General features: G+C 35.3%; 2 protein-coding genes across 9 annotated transcripts in view; one reads left to right on the forward strand and one right to left on the reverse strand.

Moving 5' to 3' along the window:
* LOC131156670 (protein LPA3) overlaps nucleotides 1-24,691 on the reverse strand; it is a 33,182-nt gene extending 8,491 nt beyond the window's left edge. The window contains exons 1-10 of one of the 8 annotated variants that reach the window (XM_058110529.1): nucleotides 24,516-24,676; nucleotides 23,895-24,068; nucleotides 22,268-22,315; nucleotides 22,123-22,162; nucleotides 21,910-22,010; nucleotides 10,949-11,141; nucleotides 10,775-10,873; nucleotides 10,300-10,417; nucleotides 10,018-10,158; nucleotides 3,636-3,743 (exon numbers count right to left, since the gene is read on the reverse strand). In XM_058110529.1, the coding sequence (XP_057966512.1) occupies nucleotides 10,026-10,158; nucleotides 10,300-10,417; nucleotides 10,775-10,873; nucleotides 10,949-11,141; nucleotides 21,910-22,010; nucleotides 22,123-22,162; nucleotides 22,268-22,315; nucleotides 23,895-24,068; nucleotides 24,516-24,584 (975 nt within the window). In that variant the 5' untranslated portion in view covers nucleotides 24,585-24,676 and the 3' untranslated portion in view covers nucleotides 3,636-3,743; nucleotides 10,018-10,025. Of the gene's footprint in view, nucleotides 1-3,635; nucleotides 3,744-6,682; nucleotides 7,048-8,953; nucleotides 9,493-9,633; nucleotides 10,159-10,299; nucleotides 10,418-10,774; nucleotides 10,874-10,948; nucleotides 11,142-21,909; nucleotides 22,011-22,122; nucleotides 22,163-22,267; nucleotides 22,316-23,894; nucleotides 24,069-24,157; nucleotides 24,193-24,242; nucleotides 24,478-24,515 lie in introns of those variants that run through there. The other 7 variants (XM_058110527.1, XM_058110528.1, XM_058110526.1 and 4 more) reach the window with 7 other exon arrangements.
* Nucleotides 1,597-2,113, forward strand: LOC131155898 (uncharacterized). Its single transcript, XM_058109347.1, has 2 exons — nucleotides 1,597-1,893; nucleotides 1,982-2,113. Exons 1-2 carry the CDS (start codon nucleotides 1,597-1,599, stop codon nucleotides 2,111-2,113), a joined length of 429 nt encoding a protein of 142 aa, XP_057965330.1.
* Nucleotides 24,692-25,398: the final 707 nt, after the last annotated feature.

The following is a 25,398-nucleotide window of genomic DNA, read 5'->3' on the forward strand; positions in this document are numbered from 1 at the left end:
ATATGATATTGGGAATGGATTGGTTAGCCGCCAATTATGTCAGCGTTGTCTGTTATCAAAAAGATGTGATATTCAGACCTCCTGGAGAGTAGATGTTTAGATTTGTGAGGTCGCGAATGCGTTCCTCACCATAGCTAGTGTCAGCTATTCAAGCGAAGAGGCTACTCCTTGATGGATGTCAGGGGTACATAACTTGTATGAAGAAAATGCTAGAGAAAGAATTGAAACTTACCAATATTCTAATAGTGAAGGAATATTCAGATGCCTTTTAAAGGAGCTACCTGTATTACCTCCTGACCGTGAGATTGAATTTGTCGTTGATTTACTTTTAGGGACGACACTGATTTCTAAAGCTCCTTACAGAATGACTCCAATAGAATTGAAAGAACTAAAAGATCAGTAACAAGAATTATTAGATAAGAAATTTATCAAACCTAGTATATTACCCTAGGGAGCACTAGTTCTATTTGTAAAGAAGAAAGACGGGTCGATGAGGATGTGCATTGACTACAGAGAGATAAATAAAGTGACAGTTAAGAACAAGTATCATCTTCCCCATATTGATGACTTGTTCGATCAACTCTAGGGAACACGAATCTATTCTAAGATTGATCTTCGCTCTGGATATCATCAAGTGAGGGCCAAAGCAGAAGATGTTTCCAAGACTGCGTTCCAAACTCGGTATGACCACTATGAATTTTTGGTTATGTCATTCAAACTGACGAATGCTCTTGCTACATTCATGGACCTTATGAACAGAGTTTTCCATTGGTACTTGGACCAATTTGTAATGGTTTTCATTGATGATATACTGGTCTATTCGAGTAGTCTCGAGAAGCATGAGAGACATTTGAGGCTAATACTTCAGATACTTAGAGAAAGGGAACTGTATTCCAAATTCAAGAAGTTTGAATTCTGGTTAGAGAAAGTTACATTTCTTGGGCATGTGATATCCAGGGATGGTATCTATGTAGATTCAAGAAAGATAGAAGCAGTGGTGAATTGGACAAAACCGAGGAATGTTCAGAAGATCAAAAGTTTCTTAGGACCGGTGGGATATTATCTCCGGTTCGTAGAGGAATTTTCTAGGCTATCAGGACCTCTAACACGGTTAACAAGGAAGAATTCTAAGTTTAAATCGAATTGAAACAGCAGCTCATCATTGCACCAATTTTGACTATTCCATCAGGAAATGGTGGATTCGTAATTTACAATAATGCATCTCAAAAGGGGCTCAGATGCGTGTTGATGCAATAGGAGAAAGTTGTAGTATATGCTTCTCGTCAACTTAAAGAGTACAAGAAGAACTACCCTACGCATGATTTAGAGTTGGCTGCAGTGGTGTATGCATTAAAGATCTGGAAGCATTATCTGTATGGTGGGAAGTGTGAAATATTTACAGATCATAAGATTTTGAAGTTTTTTTTCACGCAGAAGGAATTGAATATAAGGCAAAGGAGGTAGCTCGAACTGATTATAGATTACGATTATACCATCAGTTACCACTCAGGGAACGCTAACGTGGTAGCTAATGCATTAAGCCGTAAATCAAGGTGCGCATTCGTATCAGCAATAGTGACTGCACCTTAGATTAGGATGGATTTAGAAAGACTTGGTGTAGAGCTGGTAGAGGGCAGTCATTTGGCAATTGCTCATCTGGAACTTCAGCCGACTTTGTTGGAGAAAATTAAGATTGCGCAGATGCAAGACGCAAAATTAGTAAACATCAAAGTTAGAGTGCAGAGCGGACAAGGAGCTGATTTTAATATTTCAGATGATGAAACTCTGAAGTTTCGTAGTAGGTTGTGTGTACCTAATGACGCCAGAATTAAAGACTATTTTGGAAGAGGCGCACCGTTCCCCATATGTAGTACATCTAGGAAGTACGAAAATGTATAGAGATTTGCAAATATCCTTCTAGTGGAGCAATATGAAGAGAGAAGTTGTTGAATACATAAAGTAGTGTTTGACATGCCAGCAGGTGAAGGCTGAGCATCAAAGACCGGAGAGACTATTGCAACCACTACACATTCCCGAATGGAAGTGGGAGCATATTTCTATGGACTTCGTTCTGGGGTTACCGTCGGCACTTCATGGACAGGACACCATGTAAAGACCTAAAAAATAATAGTAATTAAATAAAAAGGAAAAAGAAAATTTAAAGTAGGCAAAGCAGGCTTTGTCGACGAATGTCAGGCTCCGTCGACGAACTCCCTTATACGATTCGTGGATGAAGTTCAATGTTTCATCGACGAAAAGATACCGAGATGGGGGTGTTTTGGACCTAGTGGTTTGTCGACGAGATCCTTACCTTTGTCGACGAACTACCTTCTTCATCTTGTCGACGAGTACACGTGGCTCGTCGACGAAGCCACGTGTCAAGTCATCTATATATATGCGAAAATCGGGATTTCAGCGAGCAAATTAGTTCCTTCTTCATTTTCTCTCTAGAAATTCAAAATTCTCTGCCTTCTCTCTAGATTTTTGGCTATATATCTTCCCGGTTCGACGATCAAAAACTACCATGATGACCCTGTGGAGATTCTCTATAACTTAACCAGGATAGAATTTCGATTTGGGAAGTTTAGAAATCATCCCAAAATCAGGGTAAGTATGTTATTTAAAGGTTATTTGACTAGTAAGTTTTTCTGAACCCAGATTTGATTTTAGATGTTATACTAGTGTTTGAGATGATTAAATTTGGGAGTTGTGAATTCAAGATTTTTTTTTGGGCTTATACTGCAGGCAGGTTAGAGAATCTAGTGGGTGTTCTCAGGAATCTAGGTAAATGATAAATAATTTATAAATTCAGGAAATATAAGTATGGAAATTATTTTAAAAATTCAGTTGATTAACAAGGAAATATGTATGTGTATAATTTCAGAATTGTGAGATTATGAACACCGTAGGCGTAAGTTAGAAATCAGTAAATGAGTCTAATTTGTCAGGTCATATGCTATGCTAGGAATTTTAAAAATTTTATCAGTAATATACACGTGTTTTGGGGTAAATTCTATAGAGTATAAATTATCTCCATTATCAGAAAATGCAGATTTCAGTACAGAGATTTTTATTTATTTAATTATGTGGCATAAGTTAATATCAAAACAATTCAGAATTTATATAGTTTTTTAGAATATCATGATTTACAGTATTTTTTGTACAGAAATATGTTTTACCATATTTTACAGAATTATGAATCACAGTATATATATAGACACATATTTTACAGTATTTACAAAATACCATGATTTCCAGAATTTCAAAACCATAACACTCAACTATTACAGTTTATTCAGTTCAGATATTACAAATCAAATATTACAGTTTATTCAGTTCAGATATTATAGTTATTTCAGTTCAGATATTATAGTGTTTTCATATCAGATTTACAAAGTTATGATTATTTTAGAATCATGATGAAACAATAAGATAATTATATATATTAGTATTATATAGTATTGGGCCCTGATGAATTATTTCAATCAGATTCAGTCAGCAGAACACAATACTGTTGCTATTTCATATCAGAGTGCAATCACATATCTCAAATAGTGTGGGGATTTCTGTCAACCATACCTTGGAGAGATTGCAGGCTGCCCAAAAATCTGAGTTGAGGCGGCCAGTTTGACGAGACAGAGGTCAGTTACCAAGCCTTTAGAGGGATTGCAGTATAGCTGATCTGATGATTGATAGAGTTTCAATTGACTTATCCTGGTGGGCCAACCAGTGTTAAGTCCCGCCTACAAGCCGCACAACTCTGTCATGAGGGGTTAAATCATGACATACAGTTTATATATATATACAGCTTCACAAGATAACAACAAATATATTATAATACTAGAAGTATAATTAAATAAAATGTTCAAATATTACAGATATATTTTTAAACCACTTAGGTGTGAGTTATACTGTGTATTATTTTACAGGCTATCTCAGTTTCAGCTATTTATCAGTAAAATTATTTACGTAAACTCAATTGTCACACACTGGTAATAGCATATTTCTTCTTACTAAGAGTTGTCTCATCCCAGTAAATTAACATTTTTCAGGTGATCCAACTAGACGAGCAGATCAGGCTCAAAGATAGGGAGGTCGGTTGCACTGCCCTGTTTGTAGGGTAAGTGTTTTCAGGGAAATGTATTTTTAGATAGAGTCCAAGAATTTTGATAGATGAGGCTGAAAAGACATGTATTTATGTACATATATTTTGGAGAAATACTGAATTCTGATATTGTGTATATGGTTGTACAGTATTATGTTTTCTGGTGCATAGGTTTTTTCAGTAATCGTTATAGGAGTATCAGAGTAAATGATTCTCAGTCTATTTATATTTTATTCTATTTTATAAAAAAATGATATGAAATTTTGGGTCGTTACACACCATTTGGGTAGTCATTGATAGAATAACGAAGACTGCCCATTTTCTTCTCATCGGAGTTAACTATTCCATGGGTCGATTAGCAGAGCTATATATACAAGAAATAGTCAGACTGCATGTAGTGCCAGTGTCCATCGTTTCTGATCGGGATCCACGTCTCAGTTCTGGAAAAGCTTATAGAGAGCTTTAGGGTCCCAGTTGACTTTTAGCACGGCCTTTCATCCTCATACCGATGGACAGACAGAGAGGACTATACAAATATTGGAGGATATGTTGTGTGTCTGTGTGCTAAATTTTGGAGGCAATTGGATTAAGTACATGTCACTAGTGGACTTTGCTTACAACAACAACTACCATACCAGTATTGGGATGGTCCCGTATGAGGCATTGTATGGTTGGAGGTATCGCTCTCCGTTATATTTTGATGAAATTAGTGAAAAGCATATATTGAAGTCAGAGAGGGTACAACAAGCTTCTGAGAAAATCAAACTTATCAAGGAAAGAATTAGAATAGCTCAAAGCCGACAGAAAAACTATGCAAATAACCGTCAACGAGTGCTGAAATTTAATGTAGGTGATAATGTGTTCTTAAAAATTGTACCAATGAAAGGGATAATGAGATTTAAGAAGAAGGGTAAACTTAGCCCTAAGTATATTGGGTCACTTGAGATATTGGAAAAAGTTAGCCCAATTGCCTACAGGTTAGCGTTACCCCCAGCGCTATCCAGAATCCATGATGTATTTCATGTGTCCATGTTGAATAAATACATCTCAAATCCATCTCATATAATAAGTTATGAAGCACTAGAGATTGGTGAGACCTTATCTTATGATGAAGTGTCCGTTCAGATCTTAGATCATAAATAGTAAGAATTACGTACCAAGAAAATCCTACTGGTGAAAGTACTATGGAGGAATCATGCAGTTGAGAAAGTTTTGTGGGAGTTAGAGGAGGAAATGCATCAAAAGTACTCATATTTATTTAGTGGGATCCAACATTAGCCAAGGAAAGGTAATGGTTCAAGTAAGAAATCATGTATGTAAGGAAATTTTTGTACAGATTAATTAGTTGAATGTAGTAGTTTTCTGTTTTGATTGATTTTGGGAGAATTTTGATTTAGTTATTGTAATCTTTCAGAACCATATATGTAACCACGATATTTCTCTGCTATAAGTGAGGATAATTAATAAAATTTCAGCGTTTTTTCTTAAGATTGGTACTATAGATAGATAATAAATTTCGAGTACGAAATTTATATAAGGATGAGAAAATGTAAAGACCCAAAAAATATGAATAATAAGAAAAATAAAAGAAAAGAAGAAATTTGGTTTGATATAGACCAAACTGTCGACGATTCAGTGGGGGAGCAGAAAATCATCGACGGTTTTGTAATTACTACAGCACAGTTAAGGGTAAAATGGTGAGAAGGTTTGATTAAAAGCCAAATTGTCGACAATTTTGTCTAACAGTAGCTTATATGTAAATCTTGCAGTTCATTTTCTGAAAGGAAAAATCAAATTTTCCTCTTTCGCTCTCTTAGGGTTGCAGTTCTCCCTCCTTCTCTCCTCAATTTCTCACCTAATTTTAGCTCGAATCAGTTGATAAACGTGATTTCAGGATCCCGACGACAATTCTCTGCTGTTTAACCAGAATAATTTTGTGAATCGGATATTTCAAGCACCACTCAAAAACCTGAGTGAGGAGGTTATTTTTAGAAATTTAGCTAATTATTAGTATCGTGTGGGCTTAGGTATGTTGAGTGACTGTTATTCTGAGGTTAAGTTGATTGAATTAGGGTTTATGGATACATGCTTCATGCGGGCGCCGCAAGCATAGTATTGAATTCCTTGTGGGTATAGTTTTAGGAAACAAGTAAGGGGATAGATTATGTTAGGTATTTTCAGAAAGTTTACCGTTTAAAATATAGCATTTGATTCAGAAATTGTATATATGAATTAATATAAGTTTTTGAGAAATCTGATGCTTGAACTAAGAAAACCCTGGAAACAGATTTATTGTTATTTTTCAAAAAAATATAATCTTCCCAGACAGTTAGCATATTATAGAATAGCACTCACTTGTGTGGCATGAGTATAAATACTTTATTGCAAATATTAGCATGTCAGATTATTTTATGGTTACACAAAACAAACATGTTTTTATAACGAATTTTTTAGAAAATCTATAAACAGTACAAAACTTCTGATATTTTTAGTATATCGTGATAGTCGGCCCAGATGCTATAATAATTCAACCAGCTCAGATGCCATAATATTATAGCCGGCCCAGATGTCATGATATTTCAGTCGACCCAGATGTCATGACTAGATATATTTATAACAGTTTATTCATAAATATTATTATGACATATTTTACACATAACCATAAAACAGTTATATTACAGTTATTTATGAAATGTATTATATGATAGCAGAACCCAGATAACTTAGTTTAGTTCCAAAGCACGGTACCGTAGCTATCAGTTAATATTAGTGCCACCACACATCTCAGATAGAGTGTCGGTGAATAGACAGTTGATTAAGCCTAGTGTAGTAGTGTACTCCCTTGGCAGTCCGGACCAAGCTGGAAAAGCCAATCGTACTTACAGATGAGTCAGTTTTGGCTTGACATAGTAGGTCAACCATTGCTAGGTCTCACCTACAACCTGCACAACCCAATCATGTGAGGATAATACATGATATCAGCTAACTATCTATCCAGGGAAGAATTTCAATATTATATAGATATAGCAGACGATTTATATGCATACAGAAATTTATTATGACACAATATGTTTATGTTGAAATAAAATTTCTTCAGACTTATACAAAACAAATTTTTCCCTGACTTATCAGTTATAGTAAATTATGTTACAATTAATTATGTATAGTATATGTTTATAACACAATAGAACTCATGTGCCACACATTGATGCTAATCTATCCCACTTACTGAGAGGTGTCTCACCCTAGAATTCAAACATTTCAAGAAATCCAGACAGACGAGCAGAGCGAGCTCCAAGATAAAGGAGATTTTAGTACTGCCCTAACTGAAGGATAAGTGTTTGAGCTGGAAGAGGGATTTTGTGTGTCCCTCGAATATTTCTATAGATTTTTGAGGATGTATATGTATAATTATGAAGTTAGTAGCACTTTGGTATTGTGTATAAGGTTCAGGTTTATCATGTTTTTCGCTACACAGTTGTTATGTATTTATGAACATGTATATCCCTGGTACCCCACTTTGGGTCCGGGTTGACTTTGTTTACAGTTTGTAGTATCAGAGTTTATTAAGTAAAATGAAAAAAAAAAATAATATAGCCTGAATTTTCTGGGCATTACAGATTTACTATTCCTATTTGAGCAATAGCAGACCCATCAACAAGGGTAACTTGAGATAAATTCTTAGAACACTAGAGAGCAGAAAAGAAGTTGGTGGCATCTGTCATATGGTTAGTTGTAGTAGAATTGATAATCCAAGGATTTGTGGGAGAGATGTCAGATAACATATAGACGGTATGATTACTCTTCTAAGCAAAAGATGTAATGTAATGAAATGTTTGTTAGGATGCTTGATACTACAGGAACTATGAATAGTCCTCCTCTAAAACAGTTATAGTACCATGTTCACTCGAATAGGCAACTAACAAGGGAGACGCACTTTTGGGATTTAGGAGCTCCATCCCAACACACATACAACCTCGATAGAGCAGTAGATCAAAAATACACAGCGAACAACATGTTTTTCAAATTCACCAACTCCACCCCAACATACACAACCTTCAACAACCAATGCAACCCACAAGCCCACAAAGTACGAATCAAACACACAACATATACCACTGTTGAGACCCAATAAATTCTATAAACATTGACAAACAACTTCGAGAAGCATCAAAGAAACATTCCTCATGTCGAACATAAGCAACTAAAAAAGGTGAGATTTTTGGACAAGAAGCATCATGAAAAAACTTCAACAATATTTTCATAGAGGGATCACTGCTAGATGAATTCAAACTAGAAACATGCTTGAAATTGGCCTTAACACGCTAGCGTGTGGTATCAGTCCTGGCAGCCTTCGACCAGCGTGTGGCAAATCGGTAGTGTCTGTAGATGACTCGTGTTTTTTGCAAAATCTAGTGGATTTTGTCTCTAAACAAACAGTGTTGCCTTCGAAATTTCCTACGACTGCTCTGGCTTCTATCAACTGTTGGCAGTTTTTTAGGGCTATAGTGTTGCTGGAAATTCTTCTGTGATGGTAGACATGCAACGAATTTAGGGTTTTAGGCTTCGGCTCTGATGGTGGTTGTAACAATTAGGTTTAGGTCTTAGAATTATGCTCTAATTCCATGTTGAATAATTGGATAAAATGGAAGACATAATCACAATGATAGGTCTCCCCCTCTATTTATAACAATGTTTTAAAAGGCCAAGGCATAAGGTGAGGCGTTTTACCCCTAACAAGGCGAGACATAGGCCTCCAAGGGAGGAGGTACATATATGTTAATACAAATTTATTAAAATATGTTACAAAATTTATTGCCTGAATTTTAAAACTAAAAAATAGTATGGGAAAAAAAGTTTTAAGGTCAAAAATAAATTAACGAGCTATATGGCATTCACACCTTGTAAAAATGAAAGGAAGAAAAAATGGGGTGGGGAACAGGTCATTAATACCGACTAGACTGGGAATGGAGAGACCCACTTTTTGACGAGAGACAAGACTCGAGTTCGTGTGAGAGAGAGAAACTGCGAATACGCGAGATGAGAGAGGGATTCAAAGACACCAATCAATCCATCAGAGAGAGAGAGAAAATTGGAAATCGGGGTCGGCAAGAGAAATGACGACGTTGGAGGAGTCTCTTGGGAGAAAGATCAACACAATGCCGTCAAAGAATATCAACACGGTTTCGTCAAAGAAAGGCTTCGTCAAGGGTGTAGCTTCGTCGAGGGGGATGGTTCGTTGAGGGAGATGCTTCGTCGAGGGGCTGCCATCATCAAGGAGGCCCAGGAGGGACTGGATCTTTCCCGGCTAAGGGCATTGGCAATGGAGGCATACGCCCAGCTGCAGAGTGCGTACGCATTTGGGAGTCCTGCATTTTAAAATATGCCTAGGGGCGTTTTAAAGCACTGAAGCACGCCTTGAGAACACCTTTTACAATACTGATTTATAATACATGTCAAAGTAAATGCCAATGACCATAATACCCTTATTAACTCACACTAATTAGGATACTAATAATGCCAAAAGATTAAGATAATCATCAACAATTATCAGTCCGTATATTTTAGCAATAGTATAAAAGTGTAGCTACACGCCTACACATAACATTGAACAAAGGAATCTGGCAAAATAATGAACAATTCATTAAGCCTTGGACAAACATATTGGGAAAACTTTATTTTGGCAACAAAAAATTATCAGATACAGAACCTTATCTTTTATGGGTTTTCTTTCACTGAAAGAAGCAGATAGTCATTGTCCAACATTTATGAAGTATAAACTAACAGTTCATTTCACTGGTACAGCAGTTTGATACCTAGGTCTAAAGGCAGAAATCTGCAATGTGGACCGGTCACACAAACAGAATATCATAAATGGATTCCCTTATGGGTAATAAATTGATATTGCTCACCAGCTGAATTAGTTACTGAGTCCAGCTGATGGAAGAATATCCAGGGCAACTTCCTTAAGGGATGGCATCACTTCTTGCTGATGCAAACAGATACATTTATTCTTCAGATTCCTAATGACTTTCCAGGGACCAGGGTAGCATCTAAGAGAATAACAAGATTTAACAAAATGAATTATACAGTTGAATTAATCAGTGAAACTTGTAAGTACCAGACAAATATTACAAAATCTACTTCAGCATGCCTAACACTGGTCAAATTTAGCAAATAATTAACCAGCAAACCTGAAAAGAGTTCCCCCATTGCGTCCTTTGAAATTGTGGATGTAATACACCGTCTCCATCTTGGGCAGAAGCGTCTTTGAAAGTGCAGCTAGTTTTGGATAGAAGAATGGCGGATAATCTGAATTTATCTCATTCTCAAGGACAAATGTTGTCTACGCAAACCAAAAAGAACAACAGTTTTCTCTCAGAGATGCTACTACAACATACAATTTAATGAATCCTTTTTCTTAAGGTAATTCCAAGGAAGTCGATTTAACATCATATCATCCTCCCTAAAGCCTCACTGTACAAGCAGCAGTGGATTATCAACCAAAAAATATAATATGGCTATCATTGAAAACGTTTGAAATAGGTGAGAATGAACTTGTAAACAATGATATTTAGGGGGTACCTCAAAGCTTCAATATAACTTTCCAAATTTAAAGAACCAAGTAAATTTTAACCAACATCAAATATATGTATAGAAAAAGGATACACCCAGATCTTATACGGTCAAGTTCCCCATTGAATACAATAAGTTTTCGAGTAGTTTTCACGACAGCTTCTTTGTAAAGCTCTTCCACCACAAGCATCTCTGAATCGCAAAGAGAATGGGCAAAATAAAACTTATGGAGTGAATATTATGGGAAGTTGGAGAACTTCAGTCTACCATTGACATTAAAATATGGATAAGCAACTAGGAATAGTTCATCTTCTGGCTTTACACGATCTGCCATTTTAATTTTAGACCCAAAGCCAAAATCCTCAAATAATGAAGGCTTTGTCAAATAGTCCAACTTGAATGAAGCTCCTCCAAAGATAGATTTTCTTGCAAATTTCACTTCATTTGCCTCTGGAAAAAACTGCAAGTTTTGATGTAAAATTTTCAGTTTATAAACGACAGCTTAGGTTTTTGAAGTCAGATGAAAATGACAATAGAATCAAAAAACCAGATATCAAAGACTGAGCAAAATATGATTTAAATATGAGTGCAACAACTTTGCAAACTAGTAATCATGCACATGTTGAGACAAAACCTTACACATTAATCTCAATCAGCTGAGCCATCCCCACTTCCAAAGTTCACCCATGTCCCTCAAGATGAGCTTAGGGATTGTTTGGAACCACTAATGATTTTTTTTCTGAAAAAAGTGCTGAATTGAATAAGCATTGATAATAAGTACTGAATGAAAAAAGTGCTGAAAGTTATTAGTGTTTGGTTGTGTTAAAAATAGCTCCTAATTATAAGTGATGATGAAATAAGTACCATTTGGATACTAACTTTTATTATAAGTCGTATATGAACTTAAAGCACTGAATTTAAAAATAATATTGTTATTTTTCAACATACACTAAAATACTATAATACATAACAAAATCATATATAAATGTTAAGTTACATTAATAGTAATATTATAATAATAAAAAAATCTTTTTCATTAATATTTCCCAATTTAATGTTTTTTAACATTATTAATATTTTCTAATTAAAATTTAACTAATATTATGTTAATTGACATTTTTAATTACGAATTTCAATATCTTTGATTAAATAATTTATTTTTATTTTTAACTAATATTTTTAATTAACATTATTAATATTTTTATAATTAAAATTTTAATTAATCTTAGGTTGATTGACATTTTTAACTACAAATTTTAATATCTTCTATTAAATAAATTATTGCTATTTTTAACTAATATTTTTAATTAACGTTTCTAATATTTTCTAATTAACAATTTAATTAAGTTTATGTTAATTGACATTTTTAATTACAATTTTTAATATTTTGAATTAACTAAATTGTTATTGTTCACTAATAATTTTAATTAACACTATTAATATTTTTTGAAAAGCATGCTTCTCAACCTAGATCTAAGAGGCTGGAGGGCACTTGACAAGGAGGAGAAGGTGGTAGCGGCAGGTAGTTGAAGAAGGAGGAGGTGGCGACAATGCACAAGGAAAGAAGCAGCAAGGGCAGGCAGGGGTGGAGGAGGAGGAGGTGAGTGGAAGAGGAGAAGCAGGAGGCAGAAAGCAGAGCAGGAGGATGTTGCAGTGTGAGGAGAAGGAAGCAGGTGATGCGGAGAAGGAGGTGGATAGTGGTGGGCGAGGGTGAGGAGAAGGCAATGGCGGCTTGAGGAGGACAATGACGGCAGTGGAGGAGGGGGTGGCAGAGACTGCAGATGAAGGCCTGTGCACAACAGCAGGGATAGAGGGAGAGAGGAAGAGGGGATGGGCGAAAAGAGAGAGGGGCGAAGTTCTTTAAATTTACAAAATTGCCATTAAATGTCATGGGAGCTACAATTATGGCACCACCTCTCTACTTATAAGTGGCCCAAAAGCTATTGCCTTTTGGAAATCACTTAAAAAGTTCTTGAATAAGTGGTTCTATAGTACCACTTTTTGCCATAAGGATTTAATTTAGTGCAAGTAAAATCACGCCTTTTATAAGTACTTATTTTAAAGTGATAAGTGTCATAACACCTTTTTTAAGTGTTCCCAAACGTAGGCTTAGAGTTTAGATGGACTTCAGAATTAGACCTAAACCTATACACACTCAAGGGGGTGCAGGAACTAAGTTTGAGGTCCAAGAACTAATTATCAGACACATTACCACATTTGTATACCATTTTGTTGTCACTATAATTAATTATGAAATACAAAATCACAATTTCAATCTGAATAATATCCCAAAGTCATAACTTTTCAATTACTTCTAACAAAATGTGAGCATGACGAATTAAAAAAAAAAACCTAAATTATACTTCTTGAGATACTTCTTAGATACATCCTAAATCCACGAATACCCTTCTCTGTTAGAACTTAGAACCCTGCCATCAACTTTGCTCTTCCTATAAGACATGCCACGATGCAGGATAGCATTAGCTTCTCTATTTTTCTCTTCTTCAGCTATTCCCTGCAATTAGTTTGCAATGCATTCTTCGGCAACATGTCTGTCTATTTTTATATATTTGTGTATATACAGTCAGATATACTAAGATGTGTGCATTAACTGCTTGCTTCATGGATTATAGGAACTATACATTCTCTCACCTACATATTTTATTTGTACACTAATATTTGCGTAGTACATGGAATTTATAATTTTTTTCTTAACATTTTATATCTCGAGTTTGATTGGAATTTTTTTTTTTTTTTAAGTTGTAAAAAATGATAAATGTTTCAGAAAAAATATTTAAATTATCCGAACAACAAATAACTAAATTATGAGAGTGACGTAGGACAAGAAGCAAGACTTTGAGAAGATTCATGTTGGTACTTAAGAAGAATTGTATCAAGAATTGTTGGGTTTAATTAGTAGTTTATTATGTACTTAGTTTAATTAGTATAGTATTATGTGTATTTTGGGGGCTTGTTTGTAGTATTTGTTGTATTTTAGGGGTACCTTTGTAATGTAATTTAGTTTTAGGCATATGTGTATAATTTTATTGTTTAGGATTTCTTATAAATAATGTGTGAAAGTCATGTTGTAGGAGTTGTTGATGAATTTGAATTGGAATTGAACCTGAGTTTTCCCCCCAGGTATCTCCTCTCTCCTCCCTTCCCCTTCCTTCCTCTCTCTTCTAATTTCTCCATGGCTGTAGAAATTTGATGCAGCCCCCGCATCTATTAGAGCCCAAATTCAATCTCCATTCTTCCATTTCATTCCAACCATTTCCCCTTCACTCTTCTCCTCTTCTCTTCTTCTTCATCCTCTCTTCTTCTTTCTTTTCTCTGTTCTCATCTCTTGTCCTGTCCCTAATCCCCCGCTGCCCAGCAGCATTATGCCCTCAATCTTTTTTACTATTTCTCCTCTTCTTCTTCTTCTCTTATTTCTCTCCCATAATTCTCTGAACTCTTTCTGATGTCTGAGTTCTGTTGCTCTTTCCTCTACTTGCAGCAGTCTCTGTCCAGCAATTTCTCCAATCTTCCATCCTCTTCATTCGTCCTTCTTGCCTTCTTCTCTCTGTTTCCCTTCCATCATTCTCTCTCTGATTCTTCTTGTTCTGAAATTTCAATTTAAAAAAAAAAAAAAAACAGTCCTGTAGTTTCTGAAATTTTCAGAAAATTTCAGTCATGTCCCATTTTTCAAAACCCTAATTCCCAGCCGAGATTCTACAACACCACCCATATCAACAAAAACAGAATCCCCCCCCCCCCCCAAAACCCTTCCCCTCAATGTTCATTGCTGTCTGACCACCGGAGGACCCCCACACGCTGTCCAAAATATCTCCAGCCATCAGCTCTTCAAAAACCCTAACCACCTGTACTTTTTCATCACACCACCAACACCATTGAACTCCTCAACCTCTGATCTCCCCTTGACCAAAGTTTAATAGCCAGAATCTTGCCGCCAGTGATCCACAAGCCCCACAAGCCAGCAACCTGCAAGTGGGACTCTGCTTAAGTCTTCTCTTGCTTCCAGTTTCGAGAGAAATTGCTTCAGTCGCAAGATTTTGGACTCTCTCCACAATATTTTGGCCTGCAAGGAGATATTTTGATTGTGGACACTATATTGCAAGCAAGTGCAATAATTTTTGGCACAAAACCCTGGTAATTGTTACTCCAGCATTAAAAATCTGATTTTGTTCCTGTAATTTGAAAAATCAATATCAAGGTGAATTGAACATAGTTTTTGAGAAATTGGGAGTAAGGCTTGTGGGAGACTGTGTTACAGGACAGTTGGTGATATATAGCTACAGCATATATATGCATAAATTCAGCGACATTGTGACAAATTATGGGTAAAAGGAATGCCATTTGCCAAACTTTGGGCACAATTTTAAGCTTTTCAACACCTTTCTCAAATGCAGGGAAAATGTTGGCAAAATAATCATTGAATGTGGTCTCCATAAGTGGAGTCACTTGAATGCAGCTTCATTCAGAACCTCACCCAAAGCCTTATGTGATATATTGGGTTGATAACTATACCTTACATGTTTATGAAAGATGTTTAGTTCCTATCCAAATGGGTGACTATTTCGACAATGTTTGGTGTAACATCATACCTATGAAGATTAGCCATGTACTCCTTGGTTCGCCTTGGTTGGATGATTTGGGTGTGACTCAAGGACATGAGAACACATATGTCTTCCACTACAATGGTAGGAAGATCATCTTGAAGTCCACACTACCAGTCAACCAAGACAAAGAATCTACCATAGTTACTCAACTTGAGGACATTACAAGGAAGGCAAAATGTATTTGAAGACCAAAGTTCTTTAAGCATTCCTATTGTAAAGCTTTTCATCCTGACAAGCTCATTGATGCTAATTCTCAAGTCAAGTCTATGGTGCTACCAATGGAACGTGGTCTCTTGTCTCATTCAAGCGCTAGCTTTCGAAGAGTCCAAGTTTGCTTCTCCCTTTTGATCTTCCAACAATTCAAAATTCGAGGCAGAATTTTTTCTAACTAGGGGAGAGTTGATGTAGGACAAGAAACAAGGCTTTGAGAAGATCCATGTTGAAGCACTTCAAAAAAACTGTATCGAGAATTGTTGGGTTAATTAGTAGTTTATTATGTATTTAGTTTAATTAGTATAGTATTATGTGTATTTTGGGAGTTTGTTTGTAGTATTTTTGTATTCTAAAGGTATGCTTGTAAGGTAATTTAGTTTTAGGGGTATGTTTGTAATTTTATGTGTTTAGGCTTTCATACAAATGGTGTGTGAAAGCCATGTTATAGGAGTTGTTGATGAATTTGAATTGGAATTGAACGTGAGTTCTTCCCCTTATATCTCATCTCTACTCCCCCTTCCTCTCTCTTCTAATTTCTCCATGGCTGCAGAACCTTGATGCTGCCCCTGCATCACCATGCTACTTAAATACATCAATTAGGAAGGGTAGTATCCACTTTTAATCACTTCTAATTGCATGTACAGTCTAATAGCCAAACGGTCATCATAATTACCTTTGATTATTAAAATCACTATCAGAATTCATCATCCACAGTTAGACCATATTAATTGTGTGAAAAAAAATTGATCATGGTTCCCCAATCCCAGTCCATATCTCTCAACTATGAATCCACCAATCCTTTGGCCCCCAACCTAGCAAACCTTCCTATCTCAATCATGCTAACAACAATACCTCCTTACTATACATCATTCAATGTGGGAACTGGCAAGTAAATTGTTTCCACCTAGGCTCACCACAGATCAGGAATTGTACACTAAAGTGTTTTTCTAGCTTTATTAGGCACCATTAACCAAAAATGCGCAGCACCATTGGCAGACCTAGGCAGCACTCACAGAACACCAAAAATAGTCTAGAGAAGAATCCATTGTTCATCAGGAACTTGGCAGAGAACAAAAAAAAGATTGTTTGTCCTCTTTTGATAAAAAAATAATTATTAAAAGAAGAAATAAAATCCAAGCCTTAAGTCCCACAAGGTGGGATTAGCTACATGAGTTCTTTTCCGCCAATTTATGTGATCATGGACAATATCTTTCAACAAATTAAGGACTATTAAATCTTTACTCACTATCTCATTTCAAGTTATTTTAGGTCTCTCCCTATACTTTCTACTTCACCTCACAATAACTAACTCACTCTTCCTCACTGACGAGCTATGTGGTCTATGTTGCAAGGGCTCAAACCATTTGAGTCGTCTCTCCCTTATCTTATCTTCTACAAGAGCTACGCCTAACTTACTACGAATATATTCATCTTTTAATTTATCTTTCAATGTTATACCATTCATTCATATAAGCATTCTCACCTCAGTAACTTTCACTTTTTGAATAGGTTGTTTCTTAATTGTCCAACATTCTGATTCATATAGCATAACTAGTCTTATAATCATACTATAAAATTTTCCTTTTAATTTTAAGAGTATTCTATAATCACAAAGCACACTTGAAGCACTTCTCCATTTTACCCAACCTGCTTTAACTCTATGCATTACATCCTCTTCAATTTCTCCTTCAACTTGCATAATAGACACAAGGTATCCAAATCTACAAGTACTATTTATTTCTACATCATCAAGTTTAACTTTGTCTCCAATATTCCTCCTACTATTATTGAAATCACATTTCATATCTTCTATCTTATTTTTACTTATCCTAAATCCTCTAGATTCTAAAACTTCTCTCCATAATTCTAACTTAACTTCTACTCCACTCCTAGTTTCATCAATCAATACAATATCATCCGCAAACAACACACACCACGGAACCTCATTTTGAATACTCCCAGTCAGATGACCCATCATTAAAGCAGAAAGATAAGGACTCAAAGCAAATACTTGATGTACACCTATTTTGAATAGAAATTCTCTAGTCTCTCCACCTATAGTCCTAACACTAATCATAACTCCATCGTACATATCCTTAGTATACCTATTACATGCACCCTTTTTTTCTAAAACCCACCATAGAACTTTCTTAGGGACACCCTATCATACGCTATCTCTAAATCAATAAATACCATATGCAAATCTCTCTTCTTTTTCCTAAACTTTTTCATTAATCTTCTTAAAATATATATAGCTTCTGTACTAGATCTCCTAGGCATAAAACCAAATTGATTTTCTGAGACCTTCGTTTCTAGCCTTAACCTTTGTTCAACTATCCTTTCCCACCGTTTTGTCATATGATTCATAAGTTTAATCCCAAGATAGTTATTACAATTTTAAATATCTCCTTTATTTTTGTATATGGGTATTAAAGTGTTTTTCCTCCATTCGTCTAGAATTTTCTTAGTTTTTATAATTGTGTTAAACAAATTAATTAACCATATAATTCCATTATCACCTAAGTGTTTCCAAACTTCAATTAGAATGTTATCCGGTCCTATAGTTTTCCCATTTTTCATCTTTTTTATTGCAAATTTAACTTCATTAACTCTAATCTTGCGAATAAATCTCATATTTTTAGTCTTTTCCTCATTTGTCAATTCTGAATTTAAACCTTCTATTTGATTTTCATTAAATAGCTTACTAAAGTAACTTTGTCATCTTTCTTTAATGTCTTCTTGCTTAACCAAGACAATATCGTCATCACTTTTTATACATTTTATATTATCTAAGTCCTTACTTTTTCTTTCTCCAGCTCTAGCATGTTTAAATATATCTCTTTCCCCTTCTTTTATATCTAATATATCAAACAAATTATTATATGATCTATGTTTAGCTTCACTAACGGTCTTTTTGACATCTTTTCTCGCCTCTTTATACTCATCAAAGTTATCCATGTTTCTATATTTTTTCCGTCTTTTAAACCAAATTCTTTTTGTCTTTACAGCTTTGTGAACATCTTGATCCCACCACCAACTTTCTTTACTATTTGAGAATCTTCCTCTTGACTCACCTAAATTCTCTTTTAGTGGTTTTTTAATAGAGCAAGCTATCCTATCCTCCTAAAATAGAACTAAAAATCAAAAAGAAAAAAGAAAATAAATAATATAAGGAGAAAAAAAAAAAGAAATAAAAATCCGGCTAACCCAATCACACTAAAGATCAAAGAAACAAACACTACCAAAAGAACCTAAAATAAAAAACACATAACTCAGAGCAAAAGACACAATCCTGTCCGAAATTAAATCAATAGACAAAGTGTGATCATGAAAAATATGAGCATTTCTTTCCAGCCAAACCAACCAAAAAAACAGTAAAAACTACCAACACCATAATATCGTGGCATCTTTATGCCTCCCCAAACCTCTAAAATGAATCAACAAAAAAGCCTCCAAAAACAAGGATACACCCAGCACTCTCTGAATAAGCCAAAAAGCTTGTTTCATAAACTCCACACCATGCGGCGATGAAGAAAGAAATGAGCATGAGACTCTCCACTAGCAAAGTACACCATCCATCAAGAGGCACAACCTTATAAGGTTTTCTAATCTGCAACACATTTGTGCTGGTAACTCAATTGTTTCCAACCAAATGATTAATTCATGGCATCACCATACACCTAATTTAGAGAACTTAGTAACTCACTAAACTAGACAATAAATTAAAATAATAAACTTTCATACAGTCAAAATTTCATCACTGAGGTAAAATTGACTCGCCGAATCAACAAGACCAGTTTCACTGGGATTCCAAAAGAAAACACCGTAAAAAAGGAAACCACAGTTCTATGCACCATTTACATCAATGTTCTCAGCCCCTAAAGTTAGTAGCTTCACCAAACAGTCTGTAGTTTGCACCCTAAAGTCCTGCTAAATTTGTAGAATTGCACATCACTTATTTAGGTTTTTAAGCTTAATCAGGAAAAAAAAAATTGGAATTTTTTTACATAAAAACCCTGTTCCCCAAGTCCTACTAGCTTTGATTTGGAACTGCTCTCACAGCCTACACTGAAACAATGTTTTACCCTTAGATGTCCAGTCAACTGCTGCGCCTCAACCGATAGCCGAGAGAACCAGCTAGCTCTGGTTCAAGTAGCATTTCACACCTAACCACAACTCATCAACTGGTTCTTCAACATCATTTGGTTTTTTAATGCATATTTTCATTGTCCACTGGATTCAATATAGATTTTTATAGTTACAAATAAGTACATTATTTATCACAGAAATTTTATTCTCATAAAAAGATGGAAAATGCATTCAACTGATTGCAAATTATGAACAGAAAGCAAAAAATTAAATAGATAGATTGTGGAAAATATCAAATATGCAAACGTGAAATTTAGCAGATAAAATATACAAGCTCATTCTATGTACATGATATAATTTATAATGTGCATATATTTGCAATATATATTTAGACATGTCACAGCATTAAAGTGGTTTGATGCCTCCTATCACAGTGCACTCTAGAAATAGATTACATGTTCACTACCTGATAAGCTTACGTCTAGCAGGCAACAATCATCCATGTTGACTTTTTGAGTCCGATCCAGTTTTGATAATAACAAATCGTAAGAATCTCATTTGTGCATTTAGTACTTGAACAGGTTTCTATTTCAGAAAGCACAAATGGTCAAGATAAAATGGAAGCCATAAGACACTTAAAGAACACATCATGTGGTCCATTCCATGGAAATGTGAAGAGCAAGGGTGAAGACACATAATTTTTCAATTGTATTGTATCTAGTTTCAATTGTAAATGTATGTCTTACTTGATATGATTTGAAGCTCATCAATGACCTTAGATTGACCCTAGGAAATCAATCTTTTCATGAAAAACCTTTCAATTAAAAAGTTATAACTTATACAAAAGGTTTGAAGTGTTTGTGAAGTCAAAAGAGGGCTTAAAACTCAAATTTCAAAAGGGGTCAATTGACCGGCTCATAAGCCCGGTCGACCAAAGTCAAAGAATGGCTGAAGGTCAACTTTTTCAAAGGGCCCAGTTGACCGGATCATAAGCTTGGTCGACTGGCATTCAAAGGAATATGATCCGGCAAACCGGATCATTTGCCCGACAGACCGAAAATCGCGAAAAAGGAAAATTGTCCTAGGTTGACCGAACCATGGGTCAGTCAACCGAATCTCTCAGTTTTAGGCATTTGTGGGCTCCCAGCGGTCAGAATTTTTGAAATAAAATTATATTTTATTTCCCAATGGCCATAAAACAGCCATATTTTGAAATTGGCTATAAATACCAAGCCCAAACACCTTGAATACACTTTTGCACATGTATTTGCATACTTACATATTTGGGCATTTCATTCACTCATTTTCTTAAATCAAAGAGCATCTACTCTCTCTTATACTCTTTATTTGCAAAAATCATTTTGAGAGTAAACCCTAGCTTCTCCTACTCTTATTTTTGAAAATCATTTTTGGATAAATCATTTATTGCTCTTGAATCTTTGAAAAAGCATTTATTTGTGCATTTATTTTCACATCAAAGATCAAGTACTCTCATCAAATCACATTTATTTCAAAAATATTTTTCAGAGAAACACCCTAACTCTGTTGAGCTAAAATCCTATCTTGTGAAGAGTGCATTAGGTTTTCATTGTACAAACTAGCTTTTTAAGAAGCATTTCATTGTACACAAAAATATCATTCTCATTTGTATTTTTTGCGGTTCGGGTTTTGCACCAGGCCAAGCGAGAGCATATCGCTTGGAGAGGTAGCTCCGCCTACAAAGAGTGGTTGTAACAGGTATCTCCGCCCAACTTAAGGAGTGTTATATAAGGTGGCTTCGCCTTGGTTGAAGGAGAGTTTAGTGGAAATCCTCAAGTGGGTTGTCTTGAGGCGAGGACGTAGGCGGGTATAGCCGAACCACGTAAAAATCTCGGTGTTTGTTTTCTCTATCCCTACTCTCATTTAAATTTTCCGGACTTGTTTGTATAAATTGTTTTAGTTTTGTGTTGTTAATTTTACTCTAGATTTGTGATTGATTGTATGGTTAAATATTTGTAGTATTTACACGCTTTGAATTTAATTTAGGCATTGCTTGAAAATTGGGTAAATAATTAGCTAACCTCTTGGGATTACACCAAAACTCACAATCCAGTGCCCAATGATACACTCCAATCGAAAGACTAAAGCAGAGCCATCAGTATACAATTTTTTGTCTAATTTCTAAGATCATTGATCACTTTACATGTATGATTATTTCAATAACAGTGTAAAATTTGATACACAAGCTAAAAGTGTAGTGTACCAAGATGGTGAAAAAACGAAAACAGCAGACCGTAAACACTGCTCCAAAACATGCAGACTCACTATTCTGGTTCGAGGAGCTTTCTCTGGATTTACTAAACGATCACAAAACTCACGAATTAACTGCATACTTCCAGTCATTTCAATACCCCCTTCACCATCGCCTGATAATGCATTTCTAAAGTGAGAGATGGTATAAGCTCAAGGGAATATAGCCTGTGGAATTATAAGGGCAAGATAGGGTGGAAGAAGTATTGGAATTCAACTACAACAAACCTGGAACAGACTGAAGTCCAGCCGTTGGAAATTCAATCTCCTGTAATAAAATTGTTTGTCACAAGCTACAACAATTCTAGAGATGTTGCATACCTTTATCAATTCCACATTTCAAATTTTCAAAATTTTCTCCATACTAACTCACCATCAATTGTTTTTTATCCTTCAAGGCCAATTCAGTTGCTTTTTTCGCCTGTGATTATTAAAGATCAAAGGAAGCCAACATTAGAAAAGCAGTAGCAAGTAACAAAAAGGAAGACACACACATCTTGATACATCCATATAAAAGAAAAGCCCCATGCCATCAATAGCAAGTTACTAAATCAAATATTGTGTCATCTATACAAAGTCAAACCTTGTGTCTTTGCAGCAAAGACAAACCTTTTGCAATACAAAGACCTAAAGACGAGAGTCATAAATGTAGTTTTTGAGGAATTTTGGCTCTTGAGTTCATTAAGCCAATGATTAACATCATTCACAATTCATTAATAGTGATATGGTGTTGGTTGATAAGAATTGAAAGGTAATTGAAAAGCTAAAATAGGATCATCTTGAAAAGTGGAGGTTTTAGATTAATTGGATAAAGACACGATAAGAAGTCACTAGTAAAGTAAAGTTTGGATTGATTAAACATTACAAAATGCAAAATGCCCTAGCAACAACATTTGTTTTGCTTCAAAGAAGGGAAAGTTAGGAAACTCAAAAAGATAAAACAACAACTAAGCCTTGACTCTGCTAGGATGGGTTGACTATGTTAATCCTCTCTTGCCACTTTGTACAATCAGGAGGCAATGCCCTCTAAAAGTTGCACTTCTCTCAAATCCTTAATTCCTTAATATCTTGGCCCAGGTCATTCTAGGTTTACCTCTTCTCTTTCTACTAACTGGTTCACTTCTCCTTATTTTTATTGCAAGCGTTCAATTCATCTTAATAGTTCTTCCCCTATCTTATCTTCTAGAGGTGTTATGCCTAACTTACCATGCCTTCATTCCTTAAATTATCTTTTAAATTTATAATCCTCATGCACCTCAGCATTTTCATTTTAGAAACTTCCACTTATTAGATATATTGTTTAAATGATCCACATAGCATAATTTGTCTTAAGCCAAACTACGAAACTTTCATTTTAATTTTAATTGTATTCTAGTATCATACAACATACCCAAAGCACTTCTGCAATTTACCAAACCTTCTTGTATTGCATGTATTACATCCTCCTAAATTTCTCCTTTCGCATACATAAAAGATCAATAGTATTGAACTCTATAGGTGCCAGGGACTTCTTGACCATCAAGTTTATTATTTTCTCTTATATTTTTCCTAAAATAACTAGAATTACAATTGTGAGAGGATGTATGTCCCTCTTACAAAAAAATGTTGGCACAAATGGGTCCAATTGCATGAAAAATGCTAACAAGGTGCAAGGAGATTGGTGTGCAGTAAATGGGATGTGGTGACCTCGATCCATTTAAGCTCCCACCCCCACATTTCTTGATGTTTTAGATTCATTGTCCACACATGCATGCTCTAGTTTTCTTCCCTCATTTTAGGAAAACGTTTCAAACTTCAGTATTAACTTTTCCAAACAAAAAAAGCAAGAAATTAGCAAACTAAATACCGTGATATTGTGTTTGGGAGCAGATTTTGAACCTTGGATTTGCATGTGAGTGAGTTCAGACAAAATTTTACAGAAATTTGTATTAAACTTCGTCCAAATCTACGAATCCAGATCTAAGGCTCCCAAACATGGGGTAAGTGAAGCACAAGCATACTTGTTCAAGAAGCTCGGAATAATCACTTGGAAATGGCACATCATAGTTAAGGAAATCGCTGTCATCCCCTAAAACGGAATTAGCCATAAAATTAAGATTTCCATTCATCTTGAATGCACCGAATCTCTGGCCGCCGAAATTTCCATCCTTTTGCAAACTTCTGCAGTTAAAAACCTGCAATTTGAGAAATATAATCATCAAAAACCAGAATCCAGAAAAATAAACATAACAATAACAGGAAAAAAAAACATATCAAAGAGTACTTTTTATTATTTTAAAATAAGAAAGGGCATTTCAAACAATGTCACATTATACAAATTTCGATTATATGGTAAATGGGATATTAACCAGGAGAGATCACGGAGACAGTACAGCCAAATCGATTTCCCTCATGGCCACTCGGTTGCCGAGAAAAGAAACTCAAGAAAATAATATTTGAAATGCCTCAGCACTACGGTTGCTTTGACTCCTGAGAGCGAAAAACTGAACTGGACTGCACCAGTGGAGTTCGGGACCACAACACATTTTGATTTACTACATTTTCTCGGCAGCTAAACGAAGGAGAAAAGGGGGAAAATGACAATAAAACTTGAAACTAAACCTGAGAAAAGCTTCCAATACCGTTTGATTTGAAAGAAGGGGAACTCCGATCGGAACACCGGAAGCCACTGGCACAATGGATAACGCCATTCGACAACCGGCGTCTGCTCAGTATGCGAACGAACCAACGAGTGGCGCGGAAATTTTGTCTGGATCGTCGATTGTGAACTCGGCCGAAGCTGGTTCAGATAATAATGAATTTTGATTGGATAAGAGTATGATTCTTTTTCTTATTTTTTTGTTTTTTTTTTAATAAATGTTGTAGAAATGGAGTATAGGATGAGCAGAACATGTAAATTGCAACAAGCACCAAGACACAATTTATGCACAACCAATATATATATGAAAGCAAATAAATAAAACAATATGAGAATATACGTGGTTCAATAAAGTCTATATCCACGAGAGCAATTGACACAAGATTTCATTATGAAAATAAAAGTACACAATACACTTGATATAATGATCTCTCTATTGTCAAAATATGCCTAGAAGAATATATAACAACCCTTCGGAGGCTTCCTTCTAAATGACCAACCATCCTAACATTCCAATTCAAAATTTGAATTATTTCTCATAGTCCCGTCAGCACTTGTTGACGAGTTTCTGAATTTTTTATTTTTCTGCTCTCGATATCTTAGAACTTCTACATTTTTAGGGCTCTCAGTATCTACTCGTCCACGAGTCACTGCTACGCTGCACAAGACTTCAGCACATATGTTTTTCATCTTTTGTCTATAAGCCCTACTAAGTTTAAAAGTCACACACAAATACAACAATCTCTACCTTGATAATTATAAGCCCCTTAGGAGAACCTGAAAAACATATCTGATTACTCTACCTTGATCTTAGAACGTCCGATTGGGTTTGTCTCCCTTCTAGGACTTGGAGACATTGAGTAAGT

Source organism: Malania oleifera, chromosome 5 (genome assembly GCF_029873635.1).
Source record: "Malania oleifera isolate guangnan ecotype guangnan chromosome 5, ASM2987363v1, whole genome shotgun sequence".
NCBI lineage: Eukaryota > Viridiplantae > Streptophyta > Magnoliopsida > Santalales > Ximeniaceae > Malania > Malania oleifera.